Source organism: Erinaceus europaeus, chromosome 11, assembly GCF_950295315.1.
Source record: "Erinaceus europaeus chromosome 11, mEriEur2.1, whole genome shotgun sequence".
In the NCBI taxonomy this organism is placed as follows: domain Eukaryota; kingdom Metazoa; phylum Chordata; class Mammalia; order Eulipotyphla; family Erinaceidae; genus Erinaceus; species Erinaceus europaeus.
In genome coordinates, this window is record NC_080172.1 from 106208075 (window position 1) to 106222180 (window position 14106).

General features: G+C 42.9%; 1 protein-coding gene across 3 annotated transcripts in view; it reads left to right on the top strand.

Moving 5' to 3' along the window:
* DNAI3 (dynein axonemal intermediate chain 3) overlaps positions 1-14106 on the top strand; it is a 110631-nt gene that overhangs the window by 74112 nt on the left and 22413 nt on the right. For 2 of the 3 annotated variants that reach the window (XM_060202265.1, XM_007524741.3), the window contains exons 19-21: positions 5051-5181; positions 9469-9673; positions 12199-12290. In XM_060202265.1, the coding sequence (XP_060058248.1) occupies positions 5051-5181; positions 9469-9673; positions 12199-12290 (428 nt within the window). The remainder of the gene's footprint in view (positions 1-5050; positions 5182-9468; positions 9674-12198; positions 12291-14106) is intronic. The other variant, XM_060202266.1, reaches the window with a different exon arrangement.

Genomic DNA, 14106 nt, shown 5'->3' on the forward strand with positions numbered 1-14106 from the left:
CCCCCGGCTCCCCACCTGTCGGGGAACTGCTTGAGAAGCGGTGAAGCAGGTCTGCAGGTGTCTGTCTTTCTCTCCCCCTCTCTGTCTTCCCCTCCTCTCTCAATTTGTCTCTGTCCTATCCAACAACAATGACATCAACAACAACAACAAAACAACAAGGGCAACACAAGGGAAAATAAATAATAGTAAAAAATTAAAATAGAAGCAAAGTGGAGCTGTTAAGTTGGTTCTCATGCTTGTGTGTAGAATAGGGAGAATGGGGGCCAGGTGGTGGTACACCTGGTTGAGTGCCCATGTTACGGTGCTCAAGGACCCAGGTTCAAGCCCCCCAGTCCCCACCTGCAGGGGGAAAGCTTCACAAGTGGTGAAGCAGGTCTGCAGGTGTCTCTTTCTCTCTCTCTCCCTCACTATCTACCCTACCCTCTCGATTTCTGGCTGTCTCTATCCAATAAATAAAGATAATAAACAAATTAAAAATAAAAAAGAAAGTTATTAAAAAAGAAAGAAAAAGAATAGAGGAGAATGGATAATCAAGAAATGTTGGATAGTATGCCAGCTCCCCCTGGCTTCTGCTTAACCATATGCCTATATAGGGATAGATTTAATCCCATTCAAAGCTTTGGTCTATTTACATAAATCACTTTTACATTTACATAAAGCACTCCAGGGCATTGGTGGTTCAGTGATAGGATTCTCGCCTGCACCGCCCCCTCCCTGTCACACTCTGATTTTCACCAGTCACTTTTCTCTCCACCCTCTCTATGTCACATCCTGTTTCCACCCTACTTGGCAAGTATATATAAAGACAGCATTGTGAGTTTTAGAGTACCTTGAGTTTAGCTTAGCTCGTCTTAGATTGTGCTGCGTCCTGCATGAATAAAGAGATACTGCCTACAGCTCAACCATGAGTCCCTGGTCGTCGGTTACCCGCCCGTGAAGCCAGCCTGGCGAAAACAACAAAGAAACTTGCAAGTTACAACTTGCCAGCCTTGGAAACAGCCTTGGAAACTCTGCCTCTGGGGACAGAACCAGACTCTAAAACGGAAGCAGCAGCAAGGCAAAAACTAATGCTTTCCCCAAGCGTCCTGCCTTAGCAGCAATCTCCTTGGTTATTTCAGTATGTTCTCAGGAGTTGGGCGGTAGCGCAGCGGGTTAAGCGCAGGTGGCCGTGCAAATCGCAAGGACCATCGTAAGGATCCCAAGGATCCTGATTCGAGTCCCCGGCTCCCCACCTGCAGGGGAGTCGCTTCACAGGCGATGAAGCAGGTGTGCAGGTGTCTATCTTTCTCTTCCCCTCCTCTCTCCATTTCTCTCTGTCCTATACGACAGCGACAACGACATCAATAACAACAACAATAACTACAACAATAAAACAAGGGCAACAAAAGGGAATAAATAAACATTTTTTAAAAAAAGATGTTCTTATAAGTATGTCTTCTGAGGCCAGGCAATTAATTACACACCAGGTTAAGTGCACATAGTGCAAAGCACAAGGACTGGCTTAAGGATCCCGGCCCCCATTCTCACACAGCTAGTAATGCAGTGGAATATGTTTGTGGTTTTTGTATAAAAGTAGCCATCCATTGGAGCTTGACCTCAGGCAGGCATGGGTTTTTATGGCCATCTTCCAGGTCTACAAGTGTAAGAGTCAGCTCCCATGACCAAGTAGGTACCACAGCCAGACTAGAGGAAGGGAACCAGGCAACTGCAGAGTAGTTGTAAGAGCCAGGCAGGGTCGCTTAGGCCTGGGGCAAAAAATTAAATGGAGCTCTTGATGTTCAAGTACAAATCTGCTCCTATTCTTTTCTTTTCTTTTCTTTTTTTTTTTTTTTGATTTTTTAAAAATTATCTTTATTTACTGGATAGAAAGAGCCAGAAATAAAAGAGGGTAAAGGGAGAGAGAGAGAGAGAGAGAGAGCAAGAGAAACACCTGCAGCATTGCTTCACCACTCTCAAAGCTACCTCCCCCACAAGTGGGAACCGGGGGCTTGAACTTGGGTCCTTGAGCATCATAACATGTGCGCTCAAGCAGGTGCAACATCACCCAGCCCCTCAACTCATTTTCTAAACTGCAATAAACACAAATTCATTGGATCTAATGGCTCTGATCAGAATCCTGACTCCTATCCTCAGCTGTTGGTCTGCTTCTAAATTTTTCTTCTAAGACCCCTTCTGTTTCATTGGTTTAATCCCCCCTGCTTAACACTGTATTCTATTTACATAACCACTGTTAACTAAGCACTGCCCTGCCTCCAGGGCATTGGTTTAATCCTCAGTTTTGCATGCTTTTTCTTTCTCCCCACCCCCTATCCTACGTACATCCTCTTCGGACCTGACACTTCCACCTCAGGATATATAAGGACAGAATTGTGATTAGAAATAGCTTAGATTGCGCTGCATTCCACATGAATAAAGACTGAACTGCATACCACTCAGCCATGACTCCCTGGTCGTCTCTCTCTCCCACCCGTGAAACTAGACCGGCACTCAGCACTTCATCTCTGCTACTTCTGCTCAAGCCAGCTCCAAGCCCTGCTAATCCTAGCTCACAAATATCTATTGATTCCTCACTGTTCTTCACTACACCCAAGCTACCAGTCTCTTACTGGGATGACCACAACAGCCTCTTAAAAAAGAAAATTGGTTTATTTGTTAACAGAGAGAGAGAGAGAGAGAGAAGAAGGAGAAGGAGAAGGAGAAGGAGAAGGAGAAGGAGAAGGAGAAGGAGAAGGAGAAGGAGAAGGAGAAGGAGAAGGAGAAGGAGAGGAGGAGGAGGAGAAGGAGAGGAGGAGGAGGAGGAGGAGGAGGAGGAGAGAGAACCAGAGCATCACCCTGGCACATTTGCTGTCCAAAACTGACCTTGGGAACTCATGTTCTTGAATTCAATACTTCAGCCACCTTTGAGGCCACTACTACAACCTCTCAACCAACTTTGCTTTTGCCTGCCTCTGACCCATTCTTTCTACCACATTCAGAGGCATTTGGAAATGTCAATTAGATTGACTTCTAGAACTAAACTCATTAACATACACTTAGGATATAATCTAAATCCATTTATTTATTTAGTTATTATTATTGGATAGAGACACCCAGAAACCAGGAGGGTAGAGGGAAAGAGAAAAAGAGACACCTGCAGCACTGTTTTAACCACAAAGCTTTCCCTCTGCAGGTGGGGACCAGGAGCTCAAACCCTGGTCCTTACACAATGTAACGTGTGCACTCTACCAGGTGTGCCATCACCTGGCCCTAAACTCCTTTCCTGCAGGCCCTGCATAGTCTGGACTCTCCAGATTTCTGTTCATTTAATGTATCGCATGTGAGGATTACCAGGATGCAAATCTTAGCCCCTTTTTCAAATTGACAAAGGTCGTTCAAGCATTTTTCTTTTTTTTTTCTTATCTTTACTTATTTATTGGTTAGAGACAGCAAGAAATTGAGGAGAAGGTAGAAACAGATACACCATCAACACTGCTTCACCACTCTCAAAGCTTTCTCCCTGCAGGTGAGACCTGGGGGTTCAAACCTGGGTCGTTGTGCACTGTAACATGTGAGTTCAATGAAATGCACCACCACTTGGCCCCAAGAAATTTTCTTTGCAGGACTTAGATGGGGATTGTTCCTTCTGTCTGCAATCTCCTCCACATTAAAATCTTCCCATTCTGAGCTACTTCAACCTAACCACTTCATCTTCAGAGAACCTTTACTCCTGGGTCAATTCAACTTAAGAACTTGCTGAAACATTATTTTTTGAATTAATCTTCTTACATAGTAATTTTTGCATCATTTTATTATATACTTTGGTGTTTGGGCTCTGTTTGTTACAAGTTTCTGGGTTTTTCCCAGTAGATTATAAAATAGTTCCATGAAGGCAAAGGTCATGGGATTTTTGTTTTGTTTTTGTTTTATTTTTTTGTTTGTTTTATTTTCATGAAAGAGAGATCAAAACACCACTTAGCTCTGGTGCCAAGGATCAAATGTGGGACCTGATGCACACAAGTGCTCTACCACTAAAATATCTTCTGGTTTATCATCGTTTATAGTATCTAGTGCATATAGAAAATTGACTTTTGGGAGGCCATGTAGCGGTGCGCCTCAATGAGCACATATGTTACAATGCACAAGATTCTAGGTTCAAGCCCCCCATCCCCACTTGCAGGGGGAATGCTTCACGAGTGATAAAGCAGGGCTGCAGGTGTGCCTCTGTTTCTTTCTCTCTCTATCTCCCCCTTCCCTTTTGATTTCTGGCTATCTCTATCCAAGAAATAAATAAAGATAATAAGAAAAAAATTAAAAAGAAAATCAACTCTTTATTGGCTGAGTACGTTAATGTATGAGTAAATGCATAAGTGCATTAAGGATTTCTCTTAGTCAAAAAATGGCCTTGATAAAATCATCATCATCATCATCCTCCAGTGAAATAGCTGCCTTGGATAGTGTACTGCCTTGTACATGACTCTGATTTGAGCCCAGCCTCCACCTTATTGAAGGAACTTTCAGTATTGTGGTCCCTCCTCCTCCTCCTCCTCCTCCTCCTCCTCCTTCTTCTTCTTCTTCTTCTCTCTCTCTCTCTCTCTCTCTCTCTCTCTCTCTCTCTCTCTCTGCCTTTGTCTGTCTCTATCTGAAAGCACACATTTTTTAAAAATTCTTTGGACTGCCTGTGAGGAGAGGAGACGCGATCCCTTGGCAGGACCTCTGAGTCTCAGCTCTTGACTCTCACTCTTTGAGTCCAAGATCTGTCTGTGCACTGTACATCTACCCACTCCTGCTTTTTTATAGATTTTTTTTATTTATCTTGGATAGAGACAGAGAGAAATTGAGATGGAAAAGGGAGATGTAAATGGAGAGAGAGAGAGAGAGAGAGAAGACCTGCAGCCCTGTTTCACAGCTCATGAAGCTTCCTACTCATGGGAACCCAGGAACTGAACCCGAGTCCTTTGCACAGTGTGTGTGACCAGCCGGGTGTGCCTTTACCAGGCCCCCTGTCCACTCTTCCTTGTGGGAATGGAATTCGTAGTGTTCAAGTTAAAATGTCTTTTTCCACTCCCAACAGCAAAGAAGCCAGTGAGCCTGTATGCTGTCCATGATGGGGCTGTCCATACTGTTCAGAGATCACCTTTCTACAAGGATATTATCCTCACCGTTGGGGGATGGAACATTGCCATCTGGAAAGAGGGTGTTATGGTAAGTCGTATAAAACAGGAGCGGGTGTGTGGTTCTTTGTTCTGAGAAAGACAATAGCTCTGACATAACAGTGCCTTTAGGACACGTTTTAGAGAAATTGAAACAGATGGCCCGGAATCCAGATTGTCAACAGAACCTGTCAGTCTTTTGAAAACACACCATTGGCTTGACTTCCCTGTGGAAGTCAGGCAATATTTACACATCCATGGTTCTCTGAAACCTAACAGTCTTATCTTTGCCATGTATATTGTGGACAGTTGGTTTGACTTGTACTCCTCTGCACCCTGCCCCTCACTTATCTCCCCTCTTCTGCCTCCAAATACAGAAAAGTGGGTGCTGATCACTGTGTTGAGCCCAAGGAGATTACTGGCTCTGTTGCCTTTGCATCCGTACCAACACTGTGTCAACAGGTTCAGAAGTTGAGAGGAAAAATCTACGAGGTTCATCACCAGGCAGAGAAGAGAGAGATATATGTGGGTCAAAGCATGGCAGTGCCAAGTATCTGATGAAAAGGATTAAGGAGGCCTCGAGCCAAGCAGATAGCTCTAACTTGCCCAAATCTCAAGAGACAGAGAAAAGCCAGCAAAGCAAGGATGTGGTCTGAATCATTATTTTTGATGAGAGTATAAACTGATATGTCATTCTGGTGAGCTAAGTATTATTCTCAAAACCTGCAGTATAGGTGTTTGTGTTCATATATGTATATATTTCATACTTTCATTATATGTGTGTACAGGTATATATATTCTTTAAACAAACCTTATGTTTCTTTAGTAAATACTATATTCTTCTTTTTAAATTTTTTATTATCTTCATTTATTACTGGATACAGACAGCCAGAAATTAAGAAGGAAGGGGCTGATAGAGTGGGAGAGAGACAGACACCTGCAGCCCTGCTTCACCACTCAAGAAGCTTTCTCTCTGCAGGCGGGGACTGGGAGCTTTAACTCAGATCCTTGCACTTTGCAATATGGGCACTCAACCAGGTGCACCACAGCCTAGGCCCTGCAAGTACTATATTCTTTAACTAACAGCTTCACTTCTGACTCTCTAACTCACCCAAATGCTCAAATAAAATGTGTGTGAATTTATGTACAAGTTTGTATTGAAACCAGTTGGAAACTACCAAACTCCCCATTCACTGAAGGACTTCTACTTTATAGCAATGTATTGTTCTATTTTCTTCTCTCTCTCTCTTTTTTTTCTTTCTTTTTTAAAGAGAGAGAGAGAGGGAGAGAGTAAAAAAAGACCACAGCACTGAAACTTCCTTTAATGCAGTGGGGGCTAGACTTGAACCTGCGTTGTGCACATGGAAAAAGCAGTGTACTATCCAAACAAACTATTTTGTTTTCCCTCTTCTCTCTCTCTCTCTTCTCTATCTATCTATCTCTATCTCTCCCTCCCACTCCCTCCCTCCCTCCATGGTTATCTCTGGGGCTCGGTGCCTGCACGATGAATCCACTGCTTCTGGAGGCCTTTTTTCCATTGCTGTTGTTGCTGCTGTTATTGTTGTTAGATAGGACAGAGAAAAACTGAAAGAAGAAGGAGGGGAAGATAGAGAGGGGGAGAGAAAGATAGACACCTGCTTCACTGTTTGCAAAGCGACACCCCTGCAGGTGGGGAGTGGAGTGGGGGCTCCACCCAGGATCCTAGCTCTGGCCCTTGCACTCCACACTATGTGTGCTTAACCCTGTGCACTACCACCCACCCTCAAGTCAACTATTTTTTGTCAGGTAGATTGAGTAAAACAAAAGGAGGGAGAGAAAGATTCCATAGCACTAACGCTTCGCCTAGTGATGGAGCCAGAGCTCAAATCTGGGCCTTGTGACCTACCTTGCCAGTTCTATCGCTGTAGTTCCTGACGTATTTGCAAGACCCAAGTGTTAGTTATGTTGCTAAAGAGAGAGAAAACTTGGGCGATGCTATTCAAATGCTACACAGAGGTCAGGAACCTGATTATCCTCAGAAATGGAAGGAGCTGGGCAAGGTGGCAAGAACACTGGTGGAGTGTCACCTCGAAGGAGCTCATGAATCTGTGACATCCTCCTTTCTTCACCAGAAAGTTTCTGATGGTTGTGCTGAATGATGGGAGACGGCCCTGACGCTCAGTTCAGGTCCTAGGAGTATAAACAGATGAAGTGAAATGGCTGCTACGTGAAGCAAGAGAGTGAGCAATAATACTGTGGATTTCTCTCTCTGTGAGACTCTCTCAAAGAAGGAATACTGCTCCCATCACCGAAAAAGGGAATAGGAACTTTTGATGCTTTGATGGTCTAAAATGTCTTCCAAATTATATTTACAAGCCACTGGATGCAGCTGACAACTAGAACTGATTTTTCATTTACTTTTCCTGGCCACCAGAGCTCTATCCATGGGAACCAGACACCTGACAACAGAATAATCTCTGTCTAATGCCCTATGATTGTAACCAGTTTGCTGTGAGTTCTCTCACACAATTGGAATAAGGATTTTCAGACTGGGCTGGCAAAGTAACTCACTTGGATAGTGGACTGCTTGCTTTGCCATATATGTGACCCAGATTCAAACCCAATTCCTGCTACACTGAAGGGAGCTTGGTATCTTGATTGCTTCCCCCTCTGGATGGACACACACATACATACACACACACACACACACTTTGAAATCACATTTATTAGTGTGTCTCCTTGGGTTCAAATCACCTTTAAAAAACAGTATACATTTCAAGATATAAAAAATGCATTTATTGGAAAGACAGGTTAGAAGGAAGCTACAGGAACTCGACTAAACAAATGTGCCTGCGTGACAGCTAGATTTTAATAGGAACTTTAACCAGTGAAATTTTAAGCCATTTTTTATTTTATTTATTTATTATTAAATAGAGTCAGAAACTGAGGGGAGGGGGAGATAGAAAGGCGGGGAGGCAGAGAGATACCTACAGCCCTGCTATATCACACATGAAGCTATCCCCCTGCAGGTGGGGGCCAGGGGCTTGAAACCCGGGTCCTAGCACACTGTAATGTGTACACTTAACCACCTGATGACAGAAATTGAATTTGGTTGAATTCCCTTATCCTCTGGTTAGCACATTAACATGGACATTACACAGAATGTAGAAAAATCGATTTGGTGCTGGGAGATTCTTAATTTTTCTAGTTTCACAGACATTTGCTAACTGTAATTATCCCACCACAGTAAAACAAGAAGTCTGTGACACAGCTTTTCACGAACAATCTTGCCCCTGACCCTACTGTCTCGGCACCATCACTGTCACGAGGCTTCCCAGCTGGGTGAGGGATGAGAGGCAGAAGATTCCATGTACATGATCTCTCTTATATATGTTGACTTAACACAAAGAATTTCTCTCTTATACATGTTGACTAACACAACCCTCCTATGTTCTCCCTCTGTCTAGCTAGCCTGCTTCACATTCTCTGCAGAAATAACAGCAGAGTTTGACAGTAGTTGGATCATTAGAGTCATTGAACAGTTCAAATGAAATGTCGAGCTTGCCTTTAAAAAGAATCATGAAAACAAGGTGCAGAAAGAGATAACAAGAACAAACAACAAAGAAAAGAACTGGGATTAAATAAAATCTCTACAGGAAAAAAGAAAGAAAAAACACTTCTGAATAAGACATAAGTCTTCTTTACATGAACATAAGCTTCAACTTTTACTCAAAGAAAGTTACCATGAAGGGGCCAGGTGGTGGCATACTTGGTTAAGCGCTCACATTACCGTGTGCAAGGACCCAGGTTCAAGCCCCTGGTCCCCACAGCAGGGGGAAAGCTTCACGAGTGGTGAAGCAGAGCTACAGGTATCTCTCTGTCTCTCCCCCTCCTCTCTCCCTCCCTCCCTCCCTTCTCAATTTCTCTCTGTCTCTAATAATCATTCAATAAATAAAGATTTAAAACAATCGGAGCCGGACGTGGCACACTGGGTTAAGCTCATATAAAACGAAGCACAAGGATCCTGATTTGAGCCCCTGGTTTGAACCCCCAGCTCCACACCTGCAGGGGGTTGCTTCAAAAGTGGTGAAATAGGTCTGCAAGTGTCTTTTTCTCCCACTATTATCCCCTCCCCTGTCAATTTCTCTCCGTCCTGTAAGAGAAAAAAAAATTGAAAAAATGGCTACAGGAGCAGTGGATTCATAGTGCAGGAACCCAGCCCCAGTGATACGCCTAAAGGAAAAAAAAATTAATTAAAAAAATTAATTAAAATTTTTAAAAAGAGAAATTACTGTCACTATCCCTCAGATAATAGCCAAAGCTTTTGATTTGCCTTTAAAATTCTTTGTTTTGTTTAAAGAGTGGACCCCTCCTTCAGTCATCTTGTGCACCAAAAAGATTCACTTCAGGGCACTGGTCCCTGACTAGGCCCGGAGTCTTTTACATTGGCCGAGAAGATGGGAACATTGATATCTGGGACTTACTAGAGAAGACCCATGAGCCAGCCCAGTCACAGAGCATCTGTATAACTACGATCACCTACATCAAACCCTGGACCTTCTCAGGTATGCCGGTTCTGAGGAGATGAGCTAAGCCATTTTGCCATTTTGTGTGTTTGCCTGTTGTGATACTTACTCATCAGGAAAGCTTCCAATGCTTTCTTCTCAGGTCTTGTTTTTTTTCCTTCCATTCCTTTTCTATTCCCTTCCCTGTTTCCTATCTTCTCCCCACCCTCTCCCCTTGTGAAATCGAGCCTTGGACACAACCTGAACTACTCTACTATTTTCTTTATTGACAGTGATTGCTGAGATCTATTTACTATGCTCCACATAGGCTGATTTAAACCACACCAGGAAAAGTAGCTTGGGGGGGGTCGGCCGGTAGCGCAGCAGGTTAAGCGCTCGTGGCGTAAAGGGCCAGGACCCACGGAAGGATCCGGGTTCCAGCCCCCAGCTCCCCACCTGCAGGGGAGTCGCTTCACAAGCAGTGAAGCAGGTCTGCAGGTGTCTGTCTTTCCCCCTCTCTGTCTTCCCCTCCTCTCTCCATTTCTCTCTGTCCTATCCAACAACGACATCAACAAAAACAACAATAATGACTACAACAATAAAACAACATTGGCAACAAAAGGGAATAAATAAATAATAAAAAAAGAAGAAGAAAGAGAAAAGCACCTTTATCCCCTTTCAGGGTCAGCCAGGGTGATGGTCCCTGCACCGTGCTACATGCTGCTGTTTCCTTCTCAAATTGAAGCAGCTTTGTACCTTCCATGTTTCATTATGTCACAAAATCTCATCACTTCCTGTGTGGTATCCCGCGATTTCTTTGTGAGATTCTATAGGGTCACATATCTTGTTAGACTTTATCTTTCGGGTTAATTATGAGGGAAGAGTAATGTCTAACAAAGCAAAAATGCCCAGGTATGTTTCTATGAAAGCATAATATGTCTCTTTTACCCCCAATTTCTGTTCCACCACTATACTATTTTCTATGTAAACCCAGTATATTTTCCCTTTTTAATAATAAAAAAAAAGTACTGTGTAAGAGAGAGTCCAGAAAACTGCTCCACCATTTTTTTGTGTGTGGTGCCAGGGGTTGAACTCAGGGCCTCTCGCATACTGCTGAGTATACTGACCTCTACTGCTCAGCCAACCTCCTGATCCACTTGCCTCTTCAAAAAGAAGTTTCTATTGTTTCCAAAAGGTGTTCAGATTTTAAAAAAAAAAAAGTCTTTCTAGTCATTTCTTTATTAGAAATGTTTAGAAATTCACGGCTGGTGAATAGCTCGCCTGCACAATCTGCCTGCTTTGCTGTGCACACAACCTGGGTTTGAGTCCCACCTCCACTACACTGGTGGAAGCTTCGGTGCCTTGCTGTCTCCACACCCCCTTCATTTCACTCTGTTTCTCACTTTCCGTCTGAGAAAGCTGACCTGGAGCTATGAAGTCCCAGCAATGATGAAAGAAAAGGAGAAAGACAGACAGAAAGAAAGAAAGAAAGAAAGAAAGAAAGAAAGAAAGAAAGAAAGAAAGAAAGAAAGAAAGAAAGAAAAGAAAAGAAAGAAGAAAAAGGAGGAGGAGGAGAACTTTTCCAGTCTTTAGCATCTTTAGAATGTAACAGTTTGACCACAATTTAGCTGTGTCACCAAAGTGTATTTTCCTATCCTTGCTATTAAACATTGTTTTTGGTATATCTACTGGGATTATGAGTCTATGTCTTAGCAAACTGGATCAAACCTTCTGAAAATGAAGAGATAAAAACTCACATAACGAAAGAGTGAATTAAAGTTCTTTTTTTCATTTATTTATTCATGATGAAGATAGGGAGGGGGAGGAAAGGGAGATGGGGAGAGAGAGGGGGAAAGAGAGAGAGGAGAGGAGAGGGGAGGGGAGGAGAGGAGAGGAGAGGAGAGGAGAGGAGAGGAGAGGAGAGGAGAGGAGAGGAGAGGAGAGGAGAGGAGAGGAGAGGAGAGGAGAGGAGAGGGAGAGGAGGGCGCCAAACATCATTCTGGTACATATGCTGCCAGGGAACTGAACTCGGGACCTCATGCTTGAAAGTCTGATGCTTTATCCACTGAGCCACCTCCTGGACCACTAAACTAAAGTTCTTACACATATTCATGGTTTGTGCCCATATGAAATGACCAAATGAAGCAAGTTGTCTTTACAAGAAGAAAAACAGGCTCAGACTGTGCCTTTGAAATTCATCTGGGTTTTGGTGCCTTTTAGTCCTCTCAGTGAGAATTAGCTTCATGGTTTTCTTTGAAAAAATCTTTCCACATGCTGTCACAGGAAGGGACAACGTCAGCCAAGAGCCACACTCCTTATATAGACAATGAGAAAATAAGATTTGAGGTTGGCCGCATGACTAACAAAGAACCAGTCTCAGCTTCCACTTCAGCTGGGGAAAAAAAAATGACTTTTACATGTTAGTATTCTAAGATGGAGATATATATATATATGGCAATGTTTATTATATCTTTAGAAGTCCCTCTGGGAAATCACAAAACAGCATCACATTTCATGTTCAACCTCTTAGATGGCTTTCTGAATCCTTGAGTTCTGTTTTCTTATCCCATTTTTCAATCTTTCAGCTAAGCAACAATTTCTAGCCATAGCTGACTTTTATGGAACTCTGCACATATTAGAAATTCCTTGGACGTTAAGTCACCCTTCCACCAATGAGGTCAGTAACTTTTGGTTTTTAGAATGTATGTGACTAGCTACTTAACTGCTGGGGAGTATTTTTTGTTTTGTTTTGTTTTGGTTTGGTTTTAATTTATTTTATTACTTATTATTGGATAGAAACTGAGAGGGGAGGGGGAGATAAAGAGGGAAAGAGACAGAGAGACATCTGCAGCTCTGTTTTACCACTCCTGAAGTTTTCCCCCTGCAGGTGAGGACCAGGGACTTGAATTCAGATCCTTGTGCACTGTAATATGTGTGCTTAATCAGATGCACCACTACCTGGTCCCCTGGGCAGTGTTTTGAAAGTGTGTTCAGAAGAGAAGGTGTTTTTTTTTTCTCTGTAAGAAAACAGATGTGTTAGAGGTCAACAAATGTATTACCATACTTGGTTGACTGTGCACATTACAAGTGCAAGGGTCTGGATGCAAGCTACCGTTCCTTACCTTTAGGAGAGACACTTCATGCATGGTGAAAGAAGTCTACAGGGGTCTAACTTCCTTTCCCTACCCCCTCTTTCTCTCCCACCCTCTCAATTTCTCTCTGTCTTATCAAATAAAATAAAAGGGAAAGAAAGGGGGAAAATGACCATTGGGAGCAGTGAGAAACTTCATGAGTGGTGAAGGAGGCCTGCAGGGGTCTAACTTTCTTTTTTTTTATTGTTTATTTTATTATTGGATAGATAGAAACTGAAAAGGGGAGGAGAAGAGAGAGAGACAGAGAGAGAGAGAGTGACCTACAGCCCTGCATCACCACTTGTGAAACTTCTCCCCTGCAGGTGGGGACCAGGGGCCTGAACCGAGGACCTTGAGCACTGTAATGTGTGTACTTAATCAGGTGTGCCACCACCTAGCCCCCTGGCATCTTTCTTTCTCCCCTCTTTCTCCCTCACCCTCTCAACTTCTCTATCTGTCCCATCAAATAAAATTTTAAAAAAAGAAGAAGAAAGGAAAAAAATATGACCACTAGGAGCAGTGGATTCATAGTGCTGGTACCAAGCCCAGTATTCTTACTGACAAAAAGAAAGGAAGAAAGAAAGAAAGAAAGAAAGAAAGAAAGATGAAATTAAATTAATAAAGAGGACAACTGTATTTAATAAAACATATTAATGACAAATATATATGTTCCTGTTTTGTGAGTAGAAAAATAGTTAGTACTTTTTTTTTTTTTTGGTCATCACCAGGGCTTCTCTACTCACAGCTGACATTTTCAGGCAGAGGAAGACAGAGATAGGGAGAGATAAAGGCACAGAAGCTTCCTCCAATGTGGTAAGGGCCAGGCTGGATCCTGGAATATATGACAGAACAGGCTTACTACATGGTGTTTTACTGACTGCCCCTTGCCAAAAAAAAATTTTTTTTAATTTAAAAAAAGAAAATTTATAATGAGAGGGTGAGGGTGACAAATAGATGATGCCCAGCTTCAGAGAGTAGTTGGTATTTAGGGATGAAAAAGAAAACCACAAAGGGAGCTGGGCAGTAGCACACATGATGAATAGCACAAGGGCCTGCATAGGAATCCAGGTTCAAGCCTCCAGCTCCCCACCTGCAGGGAGTCACTTCGCAAGCAGTGAAGCAGGTCTACAGGCATCTATCTTTCTCTCCTCTTCTCTGTCTTCCTTGTCTCTCTTGATTTCTCTCTGTCCTATCCAACAACAACAACAGCAGCTATGACAACAATAACAACTACAAAAAGCACAACAACAAAGGCAACAAAATGGGAAAAATGGCCTCCAGGAGCAGTGGATTCATAGTGCAGGCACCGAGCCCATCAATAACCCTGGAGGCAAAAGAAAAGAAAAGAAAAAAGAAGAGGAG